The 21863-nt window shown below is 31.2% G+C and overlaps 1 protein-coding gene across 6 annotated transcripts; it reads left to right on the forward strand.

Moving 5' to 3' along the window:
- Positions 1–13459: 13459 nt before the first annotated feature.
- On the forward strand, positions 13460–21839 carry LOC144544600 (phosphatidylinositol/phosphatidylcholine transfer protein SFH8-like). Of its 6 annotated transcripts, none has more exons than XM_078293136.1 (15): positions 13460–13599; positions 13734–13809; positions 15461–15764; positions 16420–16519; positions 16901–17167; positions 17946–18023; positions 18116–18217; positions 18313–18362; positions 18612–18711; positions 19169–19270; positions 19398–19517; positions 19921–20050; positions 20381–20805; positions 21452–21526; positions 21624–21839. In XM_078293136.1, exons 2-15 carry the CDS (start codon positions 13776–13778, stop codon positions 21645–21647), a joined length of 1911 nt encoding a protein of 636 aa, XP_078149262.1. In that variant the 5' UTR covers positions 13460–13599; positions 13734–13775; the 3' UTR covers positions 21648–21839. The 6 variants fall into 6 exon arrangements, with proteins under 6 accessions (XP_078149262.1, XP_078149265.1, XP_078149259.1 ...); XM_078293139.1 differs by having other exon boundaries at positions 19178–19270; XM_078293137.1 differs by having other exon boundaries at positions 13523–13635; positions 13765–13809.
- The last annotated feature ends 24 nt before the right edge of the window (positions 21840–21863 follow it).

A 21863-nucleotide genomic window follows, 5' to 3' on the forward strand; every position in this document is an offset into this window, starting at 1 on the left:
GGGTAAGATTTTTTTTCGTTAGCTTATTAGATATGAATATGGATAAGGATTTTTTATCGTTAGATAAACAGGTATGGGTACGGATAAAGGCTATTTCGTACCCGTTGGATAACTGGTAATTATATAAAATAAATTATATCATGAAAAAATATATGCATTTTATTGTAAGAAGAATATTATTTTAAACATTTTACTTTTTTATTTGAACATTTTGTTATTTAGTTAACGGATTGAATTTGTTAAAAAAGATATTTGTGATTTTAATTTTTTTTTTGCTTCATAAAAAACTATTAGTTAGAATTGATCGCATATTTATATTTTAATTTTATATTAGTAATTGTGATTGCATATGTATGACATGGTATATATAAGTTTTGATGGTTTATTTGTACAAATAACAAAATCATTATATGTGTATTATTCGTTGTTCGCCCGCTATCGTTTCGTTACCCGCTAATTTTGACGGGTATAGGTAAGATCAATTCTTAGGGCCTGTTTGGCTGCCATGCGGGAATGAAAATGGGGTCGGACTCGAGTCCAATTTGAATGGCTGAAACACTGTGTGCGTGGAAAAAAAAATTCACTATGAGTAAATTTTTTTCCCCACGAACAGTCGAGTACAGTGGTAGCCGAACAGACCCTTAGTAGGTATAGGTGTGAAAATAGTTTCACCCTACCCGTATCGTACCCATTGACACCCCTAAATGCAACCTTTTAAACATATATCAACTTGCAGCTAATAATATCCAAAAAGTTATAATTTGTTCTGTGTATGACAAAAATGCAAAATAGATATATAAAGTTGATAAGTTTGTGATATTTAGATATGAAAAGTAATATATATCAGTATGAAAAAACAAATAATGATTCAAGAAAAAAGAGCCTGTCGCAATGCACAAAATTCAGTCCAAATTTTACCAACTGTTACAAACTTGTTAATGAAAAATGAAATTCCACGCCATAACATATAATGTTCAAGATTAAAGGAACTGGTTAAAAAAATTTCTCACTAGTTTTAAAATCACTTACTGTAAGAATCTGGAATAAAATTGATGTAAAAAGTTAAAAAAAAAAAAAAATTCAGTTTGTTTTATTGACTAGGAAAATGGTATATATCAGTAGGATATAGCATATTTCTTTCTTAAAAAGGTTTCTTGAAGAATCACATTTTATCTACAATTTAAATGTTTACATAGATCTAAGAACATCTACAACAAAGCAACTCAAATGATTCTCTAAATAACTGTTAACAACTTTTTAAAAATTAGAGTCTCTAAAATTTTTAACTCTTACATCTCTAAAATTAATTTTAGAGTTTCTATTAAGTCATGCTAGCAATAAATTAAAAAAATAATAATTTGAGTTAATTATTTGATCATCGCAGAGTTTGTAAACATTTTATTATTAAGAAACTTTCCTGCATGCTCTTATATAAAAACTTTCATTTTATATTTATTTTGGAGTTGGATTCTTTAAAGGCCAACAAGACATGAATTTTGTGTTTCCTCAGAATATTTTTACCTTTCTCTGATGGGCGGAGAATATAAGAGGAATATTCCATATTATATGCTATTTTTAATCTCAAGTCTTGATCAAGGTGACTTTATTGTGTTACCCTCTCAAAATTCCATTTCAATGTAGTAATCAATTGGATTATTAAAATTAGCATAATTTAAATCAAAAATCTTTCCAATTCTCCAAGCTGCTTTGTATTACTATTGTGTGTTATTTTTTATTTTTTTGGCAGTAAAACCTGTTGGCGATTTTATTAATTTAAAGAGTTACAAACTAGTTGTTACATAAAATTAGATAAAGAATGTCTTAAGAAAGCACTCAGCTGTAAACAAACTAAAAATGTTCAATGATATGTGAATTCTGTGAACACAATTTTAGTCATTCTTGTTATATGAGGGTAATGGAGTTGTCTTTGTTCCTATCAAGGGTTTTATAATTGATTTTATCTGTGTGAAAGAGATATTGCAGTTGAATATTATGTATGATTTTCAAAAGGCCCTTCATTAAATAGTGGAATCAGAGCTTAACAATAATCAAGTACATCAAATTAGTTAATAATAGAGGCTTGGTGGAACATTACCACTGTAAAATAAGTTTTACATTTTATCTACTTAATCTGTATATTTCTTCTTTATATCATGCACATCATTTCATTTCGAACATCATGTTTATAATTGATAACTATGTCTATATCAGTGTCAGAACACTATGAACCAATCCCAAGATGCACCCCAAATTTGATACCATGCAATCAAATAAAGAAAATATAAAATGACTTGCTACTGGTACCAAAATACTCAAATTGACTCTTTTACAAATCAGAATGAAAATAGTACTTAGACTTAATATTATACCAAAATACTCAAATTGACACTTCCATGGACAAACATAAACAATTTTCATATTTTTTTTAATTTTTTTTTTTACAATTTCTAGTGGCACTTCAAAGTTCAAATTTTAAAATTCAAAGGACATCACTGTGACTGGTACAACATTGCACCTTATCCATTGAAAAATGATGAAATAAATTATTTAAAATGCTATAAAAATTAGGGAAACATATATGGCCTCTAGACAGATTGTGTGTGCATCTGTGTGATATAACACCTAAATTAAATAAGAAAAGATACAAAAATAAATACATAGTACATGTTACATATGTGCTATGGATTGACATTAAGGTGACATAAACTCTGAATCTAGTTCAGTAACACATAATATCAGCTTTACCAATCTGATCTTAATAAAGCTATACCACAAGACTGAACTTCAGATAATCAAAATGCTAAATTTCAATTATGTTGTTGGTTTTCTATTATTTTTTTCTGGACATGTTTCTCTTTGTTAGAGCTGGTTAGAATTATATGTTTTATTTAATCAGATACCTACCCTCATTATTCCTTGTTATAAGATGTAAAAGTATATAACCAGTTTGGCATTTAGATAATAAGTTGTATATATTTAAAAAAAACACAGCAATTGAACCGGTAGAACCATCGGTCCGACCAGTGAACCGTTGTACCGGGGCTTTAGCGGTTTGATATTCGGTCCGATTTTGATAACATTGATATTTCTGTGATTATGTTTCGGCCATGTTTCTGCTAGGGACATCCTCTGTTTCTGCCAGGGACAGCCCCTGTTTCAAAATAAAGGGAGACCGAATCCCCAATTAGGATCAGAAAAAAAAAGTAAAATGTGGAGACCGAATCTCCAATTCAGTCCTTATGATTTTTGTAAAAAAAAAATAATCATGCTGTTTTGCTAAAATTAATTTAATTAATTATAGTTTATAAAAAAAATTCTAGTTATTGTCATCGCTTGATGAGAAAACTGTATCAAATAAATATGACGAACCGCCATTTATTTTTAGTATTAAATTTGTATTTGTTGTTTGGAGCAAATCCTATGTTTTTATTTCATTTTTTAAAGATCGCTACTTTTGACCCATTTATGCTGAAATATTCAAGTTGTGCGCTTTATTTTATCTCAATTTGACCAATTGAAACCCAATTTGACCATTTATTTTTTTTGTATTAGTTTGCACTTATTATTGTTGGAGTAACTTCTGTCTTGATTTTATTCTAAATTTGACCATTTAATTTCTTGTATTATATAATTTATATTTGCATTTGTTGTTTGGAGCCATTTCTATTTTGATTCTTTATTTAAAATATCACCAATTTAACCTCTTTGTGCTGAAATTAATATTGAATTTATTGTGCTTTATTTCATCTCAATTTGACCAATTCAACCCTAGTAATTAATTTGAACGACCAATCAATAGAATAAAATAAGAGCATGATCCTTATTTTTTCTTTAAAAAAATTACTTCAGATAGTGGCAAGAATTGTGCGATATTGAACTTTGTAGGGGGCTAAAGAGAAAAGGGTTTAATATTGTTTGTGATTTATGCTTTCGCCACTTTTATAGCGTGCTTTGTTGGATGGGACGGTGAATTAATTTGTTCACATACATTTTATTTGTAGCATCATGTGTTTCCAGCTAAGAGCATTACCGCAATCAAAGGAACATTTTTTTATAAACCATAATTTAAAAAAAAGTTTTTATAAAACTGACATGATTATTTTTTTTTTTTTTTAAAATCATAAGAATTGAAATGTTATTTCGATCCGAATTCTTTTTTTTGGAACTGAAATGACAATTCAGTCCGAGGTATTTTTCACAATTTTTCAACCTATTTTTTTTTCGAAATCTGTGAAAACGGTTCACACTGAAATGCCAATTTGATCCCCAAAAAAAAATTCGGACCGAAATGGTATCTCGGTTCTTATGGTTTTTGTAAAAACCATAGCAGATGTTGATTTGGTAAAATCTATTTTTTTAGAATAAGAAGTGCATCTTATAGTTGGTTCGGTTCTTATGATTTTTATGATTTTTTTATTATATCCAACTACGATTATTATAATGAGATGCACTATGATTTTTTTTTTTCTAAAGCAATCAAGTTGGTTCGGTTTTTATGTTTTTTTTTTTGGGTACAATATATTAGCTCATTATAATAATCATAGTTGGATATCAATTACACCAAAGATGCACTTCTTATTCAAATTTATTTATAAATGGGTGTTGAAGATTTGGTAGATGTTGAACGCTTTAAAAAAATAATCCAATAAGAGTAAATTAAAAATAACTAATAAATGTAAAAAAAAAGTTAAATATTTATAAAAATAATATTTTTGGTTACAAGTCACTATCATTGTCTTTTCCAAAAATATTTTTTGACCAAAATTTAATTGATTGCTCATTCATTAATAATTAAGTTGACCAAAATATCTCTCTTGCTCACCTACTATCATTATCTTGAGTATGGCTAATATAACATGAGTGTCATTTCAGTCTATATAACACTAACTCCAAACCCTATCAAATCGAGTTCAAATGGTGAATTCAAACCGTTCAAACCAATTTACTTTATGAGTGATGCGTTTATATGCAAACTTTTTATATTTTCGAGTTATTTTAGTATCAAATCAAGCGGCAAAAAAATTGAAAAATGAATGTATTAAAATTAACTTAAAAACTCATACATTTGACCGCTTGACTTGATATCAAATAAACTCAAAAACTTATAAATTTTACATGTAAATGCACAACTAATGAAGTAAATCGGTTTGAACGGTTTGGATTCACCATTTGAACTCGATTTGATAGGTTTTGAAGTTGGTGTTATATAGACTGAAATAACACTCATGTTATATTAGCCATACTCCATTATCTTTACATAACATTTTCCAATACATCCACCAATAAATTGCTTCCATTCTCAAATTTTGAATTAAAATAACATTTTGATTAGTCTTGTTGAACTTAGGGGCACCTTTAATTGCTCAAAAAGTGAAATTAAATTGCAATTGAAAGTAAAGAGATGAGTTTAGAGAAATTTGACACGCGGGGTGATAACAGAGTTCGGCAAAACAAAGGCCTACGTCTCCGGGGCTTCGCAACCTTGTGAGGTGCGCCTTTCTATTACCCAATACGAAAAGATTACAACTTGTGAACCGTTGAGGCCTTACACACCAAGCGGGAAGTCAAACGGCCAACTCAAAGAGATGAGAACGAGGTCTCGATTGTCTAGAAACACAAGAGAAACACTCAATAGATCATTCTAACCTAATCTATATCAAGATTAGTGAAGTAGGTTTGAGGTTGCTTGAGGGATTTTGAAGTTTTAAGCTCTCACAACAATGGAGTAGGCTAAGCTCTCAGAAAATCGCTTTTGAATTAATTAGGGTCGGCTGAGATAAGTGAGAGAGGAACCTCACTAATCTATTTATAGTGTCAGCTCAAAAATGAGCTTTTTGGACTAAAACGTTACAACGTTTTAGTTCAAAGTGCGATTTAGGGTTTTAATTTTCTGACAGCTCAGCAAAAGCATTCAAAAACGTTACAACATTTTATAAACGTTACATAACGTTTTGTTCTGTAAAATCTTGATCAAAAACAGGAATTGTTTGAAGCTCAGATTTAATTAAAACGTTACAACGTTTTATACTTGGCTTTTACATTGGCATAAACAATCATAAATCGTTACAACGTTTTCACAAAACGTTATAACGTTTTAGGTCGTTCAGTAGTCCTGTATGTTAGCATATTTTCCATTCCTGAAACGTTACAACGTTTTATGAAAACGTTATAACGTTTTATGTTATTTCTGAGTTTGATCAACATCTTTTTTCATCATTTTTGACAGGTTTAAAACGTTATAACGTTTTATAAACGTTACCAACGTTTTTCCTCTGTAAACACAGCCTCAAACTTACTTTACTAAGCTTTTGATTTTACAATTTATATTCTTGATAAAGGTCTTCATGATTTCTTCTGTCCAAGGATATTACATTGCAATTCCAACTCTTCTTGAACCTTCATAATCTTAAAATAGAAGAAATCGTAAAATTCAATAATTGTATGTTTTTTTTGCAAATTAGTCAAATAGACGAAAATGATTATTGTACGAACAACAATCTCCCCCTTTTGACGATTTGCAAAAACATACAATGCGAGTAAGTGCATACATTAAAAAATTGTTCACCCAATTTTGATTTTGTATGTCTAGCAATTGGTACTAATTTCTCCCCCTTTTGGAAATCGACGAAAGGGAATAGAAAGTAGCACTAATTTTAAGTGCTCCCCCTCAAAATATGCACTCCCCCTCAATTTAGCAATGTAACAATGATAATTCACAAATAAAATATGATTGAGGGTATAATTCTTAACATTACAAGACAATTCACATCATATCATGCATATCAAATGCATATAAAACATTTCAATTCATGCAATCCAAGTAATTCAATACAACTTGTCAAGACTCCAAGATATCCAATTGGGCATGTTTGAGCAATTTTGCAATATAACTCTTAACAAGTTAATAATTCATATACCACATTTGAAATACCTACATCTCATACATATCCATACCAAATAGCAAATATCCAATATGTCAATTCAATCAATTCATGCAATTCAACTAAATTAAACATTTCAAGCATATAACACAACAAGAGATTTAAAGAAAAGCATAAGATCCACAATTTTTGCAATTTGAACCCTAGATTTTCGCAATTTAAATCATAGCTAGCTAATGATTTCAACAGTTCAACCAATTCAAAACACGAATTAAACCTAATTATAGTTCAAACTTAAAGTACGCAACAAGTCTATATAAAATATGGGGCCCTAATTCAAAAAGAAAAAAAACAGTGACATGCTAATAATTACTTACAATTTTTATTTTAAATTTGTTCACTAATAAACTTTTGAATTTATCATTTAAAATTTTCAATTTTTACAAAAAATATTACTATTAGCTTTTCTATAAATTAAAATTTATTCAATTTTTAATCTTTTTTTTTTTAATTTCGCCCCTGATTCTCTGTTAACTTTTCTGTGGTGGATAAATAATTTATTAGTCCCAATCCCAAAGCAAAGGCTACTTATTGATTCAACTAAGCTTCCTTTTTTGCAAATCAGCCCCTGAGCCCATTTGTTTTGTAAACGTGTGTTGTATTAAATAAGGAACCGAATCTCCTGCCCCCAGAGTCACTGCGGGGTGGGACCGGTTACTGTTAAAGGGTGTTAAAGGGTTTAATTTATTGTTACTGTTTTTAAATGAGGGCCCACCCACAGTGACTCTGGGGGCAGGAATTTCCTGCCCCCTGGGGGGCAGACGATTCGGTCTCATTAAATAACACCGGTACCAAAAAATGGTCAACCAACCATGCAAGGTCTCGTGAGATATTATTTTATTATTGGGATAATTTCATATAGACCGCTCAAAAACTATGAAATTATATTTTTACCATTCAAATTCATGTAATTACGTATTTACCATCTAAAAATCTAATAATTTACATATTTACCCAATTAATAAAAAAATGAGATTAATTAAGTTTAATATTATATAAAATATAATTAATAAGTTATTTAGTCTCTTACTCTTTTGCGCACAGATTCCCTCCTGTCTTTTTGGACGTAACTTTTCCATTTCCGCTAAAACTCTCACCTCATCTCGTTTCTCCTACTGAAACTCAGATATTAGAATTTCAGTCCCAGCTTGAGTGTCTAAAAACGAGGTAACCACTCCAACTTTTCCAACAAAACAACTCGTACTAAATTCGGCGCTAAAATTGCAACCCATTATCTAAGTAGTAACTGAGTTTGAGAATCTGTGTTTTGTTACTGGCTCAATTTAGAATATATGTTTTTAATCTTTTATAGTGAGTATAAAGGAGAATAGTTCTAACAAAAGAAAGAGAGGGTGCTAAGTTGATTCTTAATTAATTATAGTTTTAGAAAAATTAAACATAATTAATCTGAATTTTGGGTATATTTGATACTTACTAGAGTTATATTGGGTAAATATGTGAGTTATTAGATTTTTAGATGGTGAATATGTAATTACAAAAAAATGAATGGTAAATATGTAATTTCACAGTTTTTAAGTGATATATGAAATTCGCCTTTTATTATTTGATGGATTTTTCACCAGTTTTTGTACTTATCCAAAATAGAAAACACTTAAATAGCTGTGGTTCAAATAAATTTTATTGGATTTGTTAATAAACAATTTGCGAGGACTTAAAAAAAAATCATTTTTGAAGAATAGCATTTGTGCTGATTTTTTTTTTTTTTTTTTTTTATAGAAATGAACAGTTATTACAACAACAACAAAAATACTCCACATAAAACATGTAAATATCGAAAGTCAAATCATCTAACTATTTAATATTGACAAGAAAAATTTCATCCAATTTTAATATCCCACAAAGAGAATATTAGTTTTTGTTATTAAATCAATTACTGATTCTCTAGTTTAATTTTTCTTTAACAATGGCTGAGATAAATTCTTCTCTATTCTTAGACATAGAGAACAGAAAAGGTGCATTTTTATGGGCATATTAAATTTAATTTCACCTTTTCACAATTTAATATTTTTATTTTCAGAATACAATTTAATTTAATGGTCCCTGAATATGACCTTTTTGTAGTGTCAGTATCTCAATTTGTAATGTTCTTTTATTCTTTATTCTCTCTCTAATTTGCGGGTAGAGGTCGGCACATAATTAGCATCACCTGAGCTAATAAAATATTTTTGTTTGAATCTCGACCGTTAATTCAATCAGAATCTGCACAACGTGGCTCCATATATTTTATTTCAGACCGAATTAGTTCGAATTTTAATCAGACGACCGTGATTCAAACAGAAATATTATGTTACCTCAGAGGATATGGATTCGATCAAACACATCTGAAAAATTAAATTTGGGTTTTGGATTCGATCAAACAACAATAGCAATTGTAATTTGTAACAAAAAAGAAAGAAAAAAATGTTAACCACAAACAATTAGAAAGAAAAACATTAATTGTTGCTGCGGTAATAAATATATGAGGAGGGATTCACTTACACTTTTTTTTTGACATCAAATTACACTTAATGTTTTCTTAATGTCTAAACAATCAATCCAAACCGCTCAACATGATGCATATATTAAAATGTGCTTGCAGATTAAATTTTACATTTTTTTTTGAATTTTTTACTATTTATTAAATATTTTATAAAATCGTTGTTTTCAGACCATTAAATTTTTATACCCATCTTAATAAATGATAAAAAAATAAAATAAAAAACATAAAATTTGATCTACAAGTAATATTTTAATATATCTATTATGTTGAACGGTTTGAATCGACTGTTTGAATTTTGAAAATATAGAGTGTAATTCGTTGTCACAAAAAAAGAGTGTAAGTGGATCCCTCCTCCAGTTATTATTGTTATGATATATTCCCCCTAACCAATACCTTGATTTTTAGAGGGTTTTAAAGAAAAGTTGGTAATTAATTTAATTTTAATGAGAAGTCTTAGAATGCACGACTAGTTCTTAACGGTTGGGCCGTAGCCATTTGCTGTGCGGCTGGGCCCACACTGTTGCTGGCTCTTCTTGTCCCTTTGGAAAATAAGATGACCAGGAAATTATTTATGCAAATACATCCTTCCTACTTTTCTTATTTTAGTATCTCCATACATGGCATGTTATCATCATAGACCATTTTTTTTTTTTTTGAAAACTTGATAGTGACTACCAAGACTGTATTGATAAATTTGTTTACAACATCTGTTCCTAATTGTTATTACAGAGCTTATGTTATAATACCAATTATGCCCCTTGAGTTTGTAAGCCCTGTACTCTGATCAATCCCTGTTAATTCTAGACCATCTTACAGAAAATTTATTTTGGTCAAATCTCTATGATCACATAATAAACTTACTAACAATTATGTTACTTGCATATATTAGCAATCTAAAAAGGGACTGAACCATATAAACATTTAACAAAAATAAATTCAATTAAATTTTAATACACATACTTATAATTTTTGAAGTTATGGAAGTAGCTAACACTCTAAAAAAATAGTTATTAAATTTTAATATACATACTTATACATTTTGTATCTATCTCAAAAAATAGTAAATAAATTCTAAAAAAAATATATATAATTTGATCTTCAAGAATATTTTATTATGAAGATTATGTTGAGCAGTTTGGATCGATTGTTCGGACTTTAAAAACGGAAATAAAAGATATGAATCATATTGGAGCACAAAATCATGGTGCATTTGAACCCTCCTCTTGATAATTATCTTTTTGTTGCTTATTTTTTAATTTCATATATTCACTCATTGGGAAAATGCTATATTTTTCTTTAAATAATGGAAAGGTCTATATTAGGAACTAAATTAACTTGTTAAGTATGAAATCTAATAAAAATAATTATCAAAATAAAAAAAATTAATTGTAGACTGTTCTTTATAGTTTAAATTAGTTGTACATGTTTGATGCAATATAAGAATTGTTTGGTCATAGAACAAGTGTTAATATCGTTTATTTTTATTAATATCTATATTTGACTCTATCGAAAGTAAATAAGAGAATAAAAAATATAATCTCCCATTTTTTTTTTTTTTTTTAAAAACTTGTGCAAACTAAACAGTGTTAGAATAAACTTGCAAGCTACATTATAAAAGTGTTGAGAAAAAAAGTAAAAAAAAAGGTACCTCAAATCCGCAATGTTGTGAAGAGTATGTGTTCGTTAGCTTGGGTTTAGGTGGGAAAAGGCAATATTTCCGTATCTGTTCCTATATGTGTTTGGCATCTCAGGATTGTACAGTATGGGTTCATGTATGGGTTTCCGATGGGTTTGCTTTTTGCCTTCTAATAGCACTGTTCTCATGGGAAAAAGGCAAATTGAGTTGGAGTTCATTTTTTTTTCCCAATTGGCTTAACTACTGCTTAATGTGATTAAGTTATTTTATTATAATTATTAATAATATTAAACTAGATTTAACTAATAGTTTCAAATTTTAGTGCTTCTTGATTTGTCCGTAGAGTGTAGCACGTAATATATATTTATAAGAAATTTTTTTTTTAAAATTATTAATATCTTATTTTTTATTTGTTTATAAATATTTTATAATTTATTTGTACCCGTCTTCTTATATTCTTATTTTATTTAATTATAAAAATATTTATATTTTATAAAATAATAAGTAATAAGTAGTGTTATGTTAATTTTTAATCTATATTATTTAATTACATTACTAATAATGCTATTAACAAAAATAATTATAAAATATCAAGCATTTTAGAAATAACATAAGACTTCTCACAATTAATTTTATGGTACAACTGAACACCTATTTCAACACATTCCTATAATTAATCCTGTGGGTTCCCGCTTTTTCAAAAATGGATTCCCATCCCTGTCAAATCTCATCCCATATAATTCCTTGACATCCGAAGTGTACTAATTATTCTCATTTCTCCGCATAAAGTGGCGCAATTAAGCACTGGCCATGTTATACGCACTTTTACTTATTTAAAATAAAATGTGGTGAGATATTAGATAGATTTTTTTTTGTAGAACTATCATTCATTGTTTTATTCACCAATTGCTATAATATGTGGTGTTGCAGTTGCCAGTTGGTTGATGTAATTAGATTTGACTTGGTCAATTCTGGTATCATATAAAATAGAAAAAAAAATATGGGACTATTGCTTTTGAAACTTTTCAATAGAAAAGTAAAATGTTCACTTAATACTAAATTGATGCACCAACTTTCAAAATATAATAAAAAAATCCAGCTAATCTATGCTGACTTGGACTAGGTTTTTTCATCTAGGCCGTTGATTAAAATTTTATAAGACACGTGAAATTATGTAACCCAATTAGAGGTGCTACTTTTACCCGATTACCTGGATTCGATCTGGAACCGAACCGGATCCGACTCATAACCGAACCCGACCCAATACCCATATAAATACCCGATAAAACATATATTAATAACTATTAATATATAAAAATACAACTTTGCATAAGCTATGGTGAGCTTAGTACTTTTTTTAATGCGAGAAAATAGAATGCAGTCACATATTCGCTATGTTTATACACATAGATGGATGTCAAATTTATTCCTTTCATAACAATCGTATTAATTTTTGAAATAAAATTTATTACTATGAATACATCATTTGCCTTGATATCCTCTGCATAATAATGAAAATTTATTGCTCTCATTAATATGTCCTTTCTATAAATTATTAGTATTCCATTTATAGATTTTTTAAATCATAGAAAAGGAAATCATCATCTCCAATATTTTACTTTCTAAAAATTATATCTCTTCTTCAATATTTGTATTTTCAAAAGTTATTTTCTCTCAATCCTCCTGATTTTTTTGTGATCCGGAACCGCCCCGTATCCGAACCGGACCCGATAATCTATAAACAAGTTATGGGTATTCTACCCGGAACTAAAAAACTGGACCCAAAATATCTACGGGTAGATAGGTATTCGGATCCGGACCCGATCCGATTGGAAACAAATAAGTATATAGATCGAAATTCGGACCCGAACACTTTTAGGGTACGGGTCCAAATATAATAGTATCCGGACCCGACCCGACCCGATAGCACCTCTAAACCCAATATTGATTTTTTTTTAAAATAGAATTAAATTTAATATTTTTTTAATAAAACAACCACTATTGATTTTGATTCTTAAAAAAACAGCTCCACCGATCTACAGAATCGGTGGAGGCACAAACATATTTGTTCCACCGATCCGCTGGATCAGAAGAGCCATTTTATGACCCATCTGAACAATCTAATCACATAAATCAATAGTAAATAGCTCCACCGGATTGGTGGAACAAACATGTTTATGTCAGTTTTTTTTATAAAAATCAAATCAATGATGCTTATTTTGTTAAAATATATAAAATTAATTCTATTTAAAAAAAATCCTTTTCCGGTCCTCCATTAATAATTTTATATTATATTGAGAACCAAATTGCAAATATAATTACGCAGGAGAGGAGGGTATATATGGAATGAAAGTATCTAGCGCGCCATTGTATTGTATTGACTATTGACATAGCATCAAAGTGCGAGGCTAGTATAATTTAAAGCATATCTCCATTTCCTCTTCTTCTTCCTCTTCCCTCAGCTCTCCTCCAATCCCCCCTTCCTCTCGCTTCCGATCAAATCGCGGTTGTCAATACTTTTGGTAACGATCAATCTGCTCTGCTCTGCTCCGATTTCAGTACGGTTACCGTTTTTTCTTCTCCAAGTCGGTGGATTTTCAATTTCGACGCTAATTTGGTTCTTCTGATACTAGATCTTTGTTTTTGCGGTTATTAGATCTAAATTTGGTTACGCTGTGAGAATTTAGGTTGAAATAGCATGTCTGGGCCTCTGGATCGACTTGCCAGACCTCGTGAGTACTCTTTTGAGTCTCTTCTTTTTAAATTGTCTAATTTAATTTGTTTTAGATTAAAATTTATCAATTTCTTCGCTAGATCATGTACAAATTATTTGATTCTTTTGAGGTTGCATGAGTATGTTCTTATGGAATTAGCTAAGAAGCTTAATTGAACCTCAAAACTTCATACTTTCGAAGTTTTTTCATTAATTAGCTACATGACATGCTAGCTTACAATTAAAGCGTATGCATAGCTTGGGAAGCAATAATATCTTATAATCAGTGGCCTCTTTATTTAATTATAATTTTGACAAGGGGAATATGCTCATTTGCAATAATAAAAAAATGTCTTTTACTTATTAAAAAATAACTTTTATAATAATGCTATACTCTATTTCCCTTTATTTTATTTTATTTATTGTGGAGATGGGTGAAGTTCTTTGTAATACTGAATTTTTAAACTATCCAAGCAATATAAATTTTCTTTAATGCGGGCCTTCAAAGATACCATAGATAAAGTTGTTTTTGGACCATCAGGAAATATTTGGGCAACAAGCACGAAATTATATAATCCATGTTTTTTTTTCCTTTTGATCAAGCATTAAAAGTTTCTTCTGATTTCTTACAAATAATTCATTATTTTTTTACTATTTTGGTATATATGGTCCTACTGGTCCACAGACTGTTCAACAACTCTTGAACTTCTGACTTTCTTAGTATTTTATACTTTCTTCCTTTGAACATATGATATCCACAGCTTTATAGTTTTTAGGCAAATTTTGAACATATTTCATCATTGGTGAAGTCCAACCATGTCATTGTTATTTGATTTGACTGCTTCTATTTCTGTCATTATAAAATTGAATTTCTCTTTTGAAGAATTCTGTTAAAAGTTTGTTGGCCATAGAAAATGAAACCTACCTCTGACCTGACCAGCTGATCTTTTGTTCCCACAAGTTTTTGAATTTGAAATTTTTTTATGGGCGCATGAATTTTCTTTTGAAATAGGAATTGTACTACCCATTTTCATGTGCTTTCCTAGAGAAACTGTGGTGGGATCTTCATCCTTGTTGAAAAAAAATTCTTCTTGTTCGGACTGCTGAAATCTGCATAGTCTTGTCTTATTCCAGCCTTTTTCACTGGCCAAGCTTGGTCAAATTTTTTCCTCACTTCTATTATTTGTCCATATCATTATCACTGACTTTCATGTTTTTTATTGTTTTGACTTGTATCCATCTGACAAGATCTTGGTTTTTAATGTCTGTTCGACGTAAGGCATCATCTTAGTGCATATACCCTGCCTATATAGCATATTTTTGCCCCCTCTTCCCCAAACACTTGGCTATGTTGCATCAACAAACTCCAAACTCATTCTTCACACATCTCACAAAACTTATTCTGCAACAAATATAGCATTATAACCAACTCAACCTTAGTTTTGCAAAAGCATTGTTGAAAGAATATGCAACAGTACAAGGGTAAAATTGGAAAATAGCCCTGCGCATATTTTATACGATTGGTTCATATGCTTTGCCTATCAAGAGGCACTGATAATATAATAAAACATTGTATCCCTATTTTATTTCTGGAGAATTAGGCTTCAATCTGTGTCAACCTTCCAATAAGAGAACCAGTCAAATTTTGACTTAAAAAATGCCATTTCCAGTTTCTGAAGGATCTTCTAATAATGAAGAAAAAGGCAAAGAAAGGAGGTCTGATGTTGAAAATCCAGAAGACGACAAGAGAACAAGGATTGGGTCGATTAAACAGAAAGCTCTTAGTGCATCGTCCCGTTGGAAGCACTCCTTGAGGAGGAAAAGTAGTAGGAGGAGAAGCGGATCTCGGGTTTCACTTTCAATTGAAGACTTCAGAGATGTAGAGGAGGTGCAGCTAGTGGATGCCTTCCGTCGGGCTCTCATTTTAGATGAGCTGTTACCAGCTAAGCATGATGATTATCACATGCACCTGAGGTAATTTTCTCTTACCTTTTTAAAAATGATTTTCAAAGTTCAATTTTAAAATGATGAGAGTAAGGAAACTAACAAAACAATTTTAATTTTCAACTATATGCACCTGAGATTTTTAGTTTCTTCTTTCTAACAATATATCCCTATAAGGTTCAGAAATTTCATTAGATTTTAAGATCTTAAGTAATGAGTTATCACCCAGGAACAGGAAAAAACTAAAGTTTTGCTATCTAGCTGTTTCTCCCAATTGTTATTGGGAAATTTAAATCTCTAGGTTAGATATTATTGGGTGTTATGTGTGAGATATTGCTCTGGAAAAATATTGTTTGAAAAGAAAATTAAGATGGTAGGTAAAGGAAACAGGTGATACAAATACCATTTTTTCTCCAAGAAAAAACACACGAAGAGAAGAAAAAGAAAAAAATAATTATGGTCAGGGAATAGTTTGACTCTTCCCTGGGACAGTCTTCAATATTTCATTATGATGCTTGTAATATTTATGTAGCTTAGAAGTTAATAGTTGCCATCTGATTTGGATGAGTTGTGCATTTTTTGTTTACTATATCTTTCGAACTTGCCCTGTGTAGAATTTCTAGTAGTAAATATATCTATTGGACCTTACCGTAATGTTACCTTGAGATTTTTTCTTCAAAATAAGGTTCTTGAAGGCACGAAAATTTGACATAGACAAAGCAAAGCGGATGTGGGCTGATATGCTCCAATGGAGAAGAGAGTTCGGCACTGACACAATTGTCGAGGTAATTGTTCCATGCTTTGCATCAATAATGACATATACCAGACTTCACTATATTAGAAGTTTTTCGATGGATTTCACATATTACACCCAATATCTAACCCATTCAAGATTTAAATAATTTGTTCCTCTTATTAAGGTCTCTTTGTCCATTTTGTTTCAGAGCAAGCAATTGAACTAAATCACAAATTGGTAATATCACCGCTTATCTACATGTATTATCTTTTTAAGGGAGTTTTTCACCTTTTGCAGTACTTGACCTTTTTTAGAGGTTGGTTCATAATTAAATAGAATCAGTGGATATAATTGATATTGGGTGGAGTTTACATAAAGGAAATATAATTCCAAGTCCCCAACTAAGTTGAACACTTTTGCTTTTGCACAGGAGTTTGAGTACGCAGAAATAGATGAGGTTATGAAATACTATCCACATGGGTATCATGGAGTTGACAAGGATGGGAGGCCTATCTACATAGAGAGGCTCGGAAAAGTTGAGCCAAGTAAATTAATGCATGTTACTACCCTGGAGCGGTACATGCGGTACCATGTCAAAGAATTTGAAAGGAGCTTTCAGACGAAGTTCCCTGCTTGTTCTATTGCTGCGAAAAAACACATCGATACTAGCACTACTATACTCGATGTCCAAGGCGTGGTATGTAGTTCTCTTTGCTGTTGTGATTGAATTGATAACCAAACTACTAGTATTCTTCAGCAACTAGAGAAAATAATATACTGCGGATGGTGGCAGCATATTATATAATTTCTCCTCGCATTTTAGGTGGGGGTATGCATGCAGATGGTATCTATCCCATGCTCTGTTGTTAAAAGCAACTTTTTCTTCATATATGCTCAAACTTCTCCTACCTTTTGACCTTTCCAGTTAGAGAAAAAAGAAATGTAAAGAGCTAGGTTAGTAGTTTTTGACACATTATGAATTGGTAACTTCTTTGAAAAAGTTGGTTCCCAAAATATGCCCAAAATGCAGTCTGTCATCTATGGAAGGGGAGAAAATATTGTGAGGCAGGAAACAATATTTTTCCCTCGCATCTAAATATTACTCTTTTAACATTGGGAACGGATGGTTATGGAGAAGATTATTTTTCCTCTTGCGAATGTTGCTCTTTTAACATTGGGAAGGGTGTATGAGATACTGATTATGTTTTGCATTGCTATATTGTATGCTTCCAAAACATGATCAAACCACCCTCCTCACTCTCGTCTTTCTCTCCAAAAGTAATAAAAAACTACCCCTCCATTCTCACTTATTCTAAAGAGGAAAGAGCAAGCCAAGGGGTTCTTTGGGCACTTGTTGAAGAATACAGAAATATTTCTCATTTATGCAAGGCAATATGCTTTTTGGGACTTGAGCAAGTACACTGGATAATTGCTGATAGTGTTTATTTGAATTTTTTTTTATTAACTCCTTGTAGGGTTTGAAAAATTTTAGCAAGACAGCCCGGGAATTAATGCAGCAGATACAGAAAATTGATAATGATAACTACCCTGAGGTTCTGATTCAAATTTTATTAAAACATGTACACAACTTCAATCTTTCTTGTTAAATTTCTAAAGGTGACAAGTTCTTGAACATCCATTTCAGACTCTTCATCGACTGTTTATTGTTAACGCGGGTGGTGGTTTCAGAATTCTTTGGAACACTGTCAAATCTTTCCTTGACCCAAAGACTGCTTCAAAAATTCAAGTGAGTAATTTTGAGTTTCTACTATAAAACGAGTATTAATTCAAACTGAAAGTTCTAGACCCAATGATTTTCCAAATATTTCGTTGTATTTTCAGGTGCTTGGTGGGAAGTACCAGACCAAGCTACTTGAAATAATTGATGCCAAGTAAGTGCTTGTAAAATATGTGCCTATTGTTTGCATGCTAACTAACTATGAAGAAAGGAAAATTCCATGATATCCCTCTTAAGAAAATTTCAAAATAGGCTTTAAACCTCATTAAACTATGAAAAAGTTACTTTCTGACCATCTTTGTACCATATTAAACCTCTCTATCTTGTCTATACCTTTGTAAACTATAGATAAGTCTCTAGTATTTATTTATAATGCAAAAAATTTTAAAACAAAAAATTGTAGTGAATTGCCAGAGTTTCTCGGAGGTGCCTGTACTTGTGCAGAATATGGTGGTTGCCTTAAAGCTGAGAAAGGCCCTTGGACGGACCCTAAAATCCTAAAGGTTCTTTTCCAAATTACATCCACTTGTGGGCATATGTAGAAATATTGCCAATATTTCTTTTATTTGCATTGACATCCACACATTTTTGTTTAGTTGCACGTAACACCGAACCATTGAATAAGCTGATATGAGCAAACATGTGACCATATTGGCCTCCATTCTTGAGATCTAACTCAACCAAGTGTTTCTTCATATAACTAGTTCATAAGAATTTAGTGCTCTATATCTGTTAACATAGTAAAGTTACTTAAATTTAGTAGAAATCTACCTTTTCTATCATACTAAAGCAATGTTGTGCGTTACTTGCTAATACAAAAGTTAGCAGTTCTATTTGCATGAACGCTAAATCAGTGGTTGTTAGTTCTGAAGACCTTTTGCCAATTCTTCTCTTCAACTATTCCAACTTCATCTGATGTTTTTTATCGTGATTATAATGTAAATATTATCTAAATTTAAGTTTTTTCAGATGCTAGGGGAATCGGAATATGCAAGGAAAATTGTAACTGTTTCACATGATGATGGAAAAGTCATTTACTATTCTAGACCGCAATATCCAATTGTATTTCTCTTCCTCTTTCTCTGTATATGTATAATTGCATTTTTTTTTTTAAACCTTTCTCTTTATGTTTTCCTTTCTTTACATGCCAGCGAATACATTGCTTATTGAGAGCTTTGATGTCTTACAGATAAAAAGGAGTGGAGACACATCAACTGCTGATTCCAGTTCAGATGCTGAAGAACTTACCTCCCCAAAAGCACTAAGGACATATATTTCTCATCCTCAATTAACTCCTGTTCACGAAGAGGTTCCATTCCTTTCTCTCGCTTTCTTACGAGCCTTGCTAATTGCAATGTGGGGGCATTTTTCATTTCTACTCAATTAGAACATCAAATGTACCAAATAAACCTGCACCACTGGCAAATATCACTAGTACCTGCAGCAAAGCATCACAACTTCTCACCTGTCCTCAACTAGCTTTTTTTTTTCTGGGCAATAACCTCGTACTTTTCATCTGTTAGGAATCTCTTTAAAATATTTAGACACAAGGATTCAGGCAGTGCTTAAAATATGCTTTCAATGGGGGGCAAGTGTCATGTCTTTTCTATTGCTAGGAGGTTATGATAGTTGGAGGTTTCATTGGGTAAAAATGAAATTAAAACCTTCAACAACTGGGGTCTAATTAGCTCTAAATTATGTTCGTTTGACAGGCTAAGGGTGTTAATGTGCCTAGCATCTCTTCTGGTCAGTTGGAGTATGGGAAAATTCCAATGGTAGACAAGCAAATTGATCTAGGCCATCAAAAAGAAAATTATGACAAAAGGCTCTTAGCCAATCAAGGTTTGTATATACTTGAATTTAAGCGAGCAATTTCACGTATTTAATGCAAACTTGTAAAAATGTTATGCATACTCAGGCAAAATGAGAAATATTATATATATATATATATGCTCTTACAAAGTTATGAAAAATAAAATTAGTACCCGTCAAATTGATTTCAAATGTTGTAAAACATGGTAGCGGCTACCGAGGTTGTCATTAAATCAGAAAAACACCTTACATCAATACAGCTTAAACTCTATACAAACACATCATCGTATTATTGTTGTCATTGTTCTCTTTTGTTTTATACTCTTTTTCTAATTACTGGTATTTTTTATCATACTCAAGTTCTAACCACATTGCGTCCATCGAGCACTGTAAAACCTCTGGAAGGCCTGAGAGCAACAAGAATGGTTGTGCAAATTTTCACAACAGTTCTTGTAATTCTACGGAGTGTCACAAACACTGTAACGCCCAACAAAAGACGGGACGATGAGAAAATTCACAATAACGACCATCAATTCTCTCCAATTTCAAACAATGCCGCTACTGTGCTCAATGGAGAGTTATCTGTGCGCCCTCCTTCACCGGGTTCAGGTTTTACAGAGTCTGACATCATTTCTCAAGTGATAAAAAGGACGGCCGAGTTGGAAGGTAAAATAGAAACTTTGATGACCAAGCCAACTGAAATGCCAGCAGACAAAGAAGAGCTGCTCGATGCGGCTGTTAAACGCGTTGATGCATTGGAGGCAGAGCTCATTGTCACTAAAAAGGCAAGTACAAAAAATCACATGAACGAGGGTTATATTTATTTGAGTAGAACTAGGGTGTTCTTAAGTTCACCAAGTCTCTTGGTGAACTCAAGTCTAAAACCCATCAAGTCAGCTTTAAACGACAAATCTGAACCATTGAAATCCGCCTACTTTACGAGTGATGCGTCTACATGTAAAAAATTTTAATTTTGAAATTAATTTTGCATAGAGTCAAATGGTCAAAAACGTTCAAAAAATGAATGCATTAAAATTAATTTATTAACCTTCTAATTTTGACCGCTTGACTTTATACTAAATTAATTCAAATTTTTAAAATTTTCACATGTAGACACATCACTCGTAAGGTAGGCGGGTTTTAACGGTTCGGATTCATCATTTGAAGCCGATTTGATGAATTTTAGACTTGAGTTCACCAAGGAGCTTGGTGAACTTAAGAACACCCTAGTTCTACTCTATTTATTTTATAAGATTGTGGTCAATAGATCGATTCATAAATAATTAGTTCCTTTGTCAGTTTGGTTCATAAGGTCAGCTGCCAACAAATATACCCTCTAATGTACTAACCAGATTGCAATATTAGAAATACTGAACTAATTTTTTTCTATAATCATATTCTTTAACATGTATTTGATTGTTCATTCTACAGGCATTATATGAGGCACTGATGAGACAGGAGGAAGTGCTTGCATATATCGATCGGAAAGAGTTTGCCAAACTAAAGGTTTTTGTTTACATCTTTATTTCTTTGAGACCTGATATATATTTTTCCTTTGAATAGCAATATTTGACATACTTCTTTTGCCTTCTATTTGATCCAGAAGAAGAAATTTTTTTGCTTTTGAAGACTTCTAGTCATCAGTTGACATGGTAGACGTGTTATGTAAGTTCTAAATAGATGGTTTTATGTGCTATCAAGTACTGTAGTATGTAATTCTGTCTAACAGTAATTTGATGAGTTGCGATGTGATGCCATACCACTTGCCACGACATGTGGTACTGTCGTTTACCAGTAAATATGAGAAATTCATACCACACTCAGCGTTCTTGTGGTCTCCATT

The sequence above is a fragment of the Carex rostrata genome, chromosome 26 (genome assembly GCF_964058835.1).
Source record: "Carex rostrata chromosome 26, lpCarRost1.2, whole genome shotgun sequence".
Taxonomy (NCBI): domain Eukaryota; kingdom Viridiplantae; phylum Streptophyta; class Magnoliopsida; order Poales; family Cyperaceae; genus Carex; species Carex rostrata.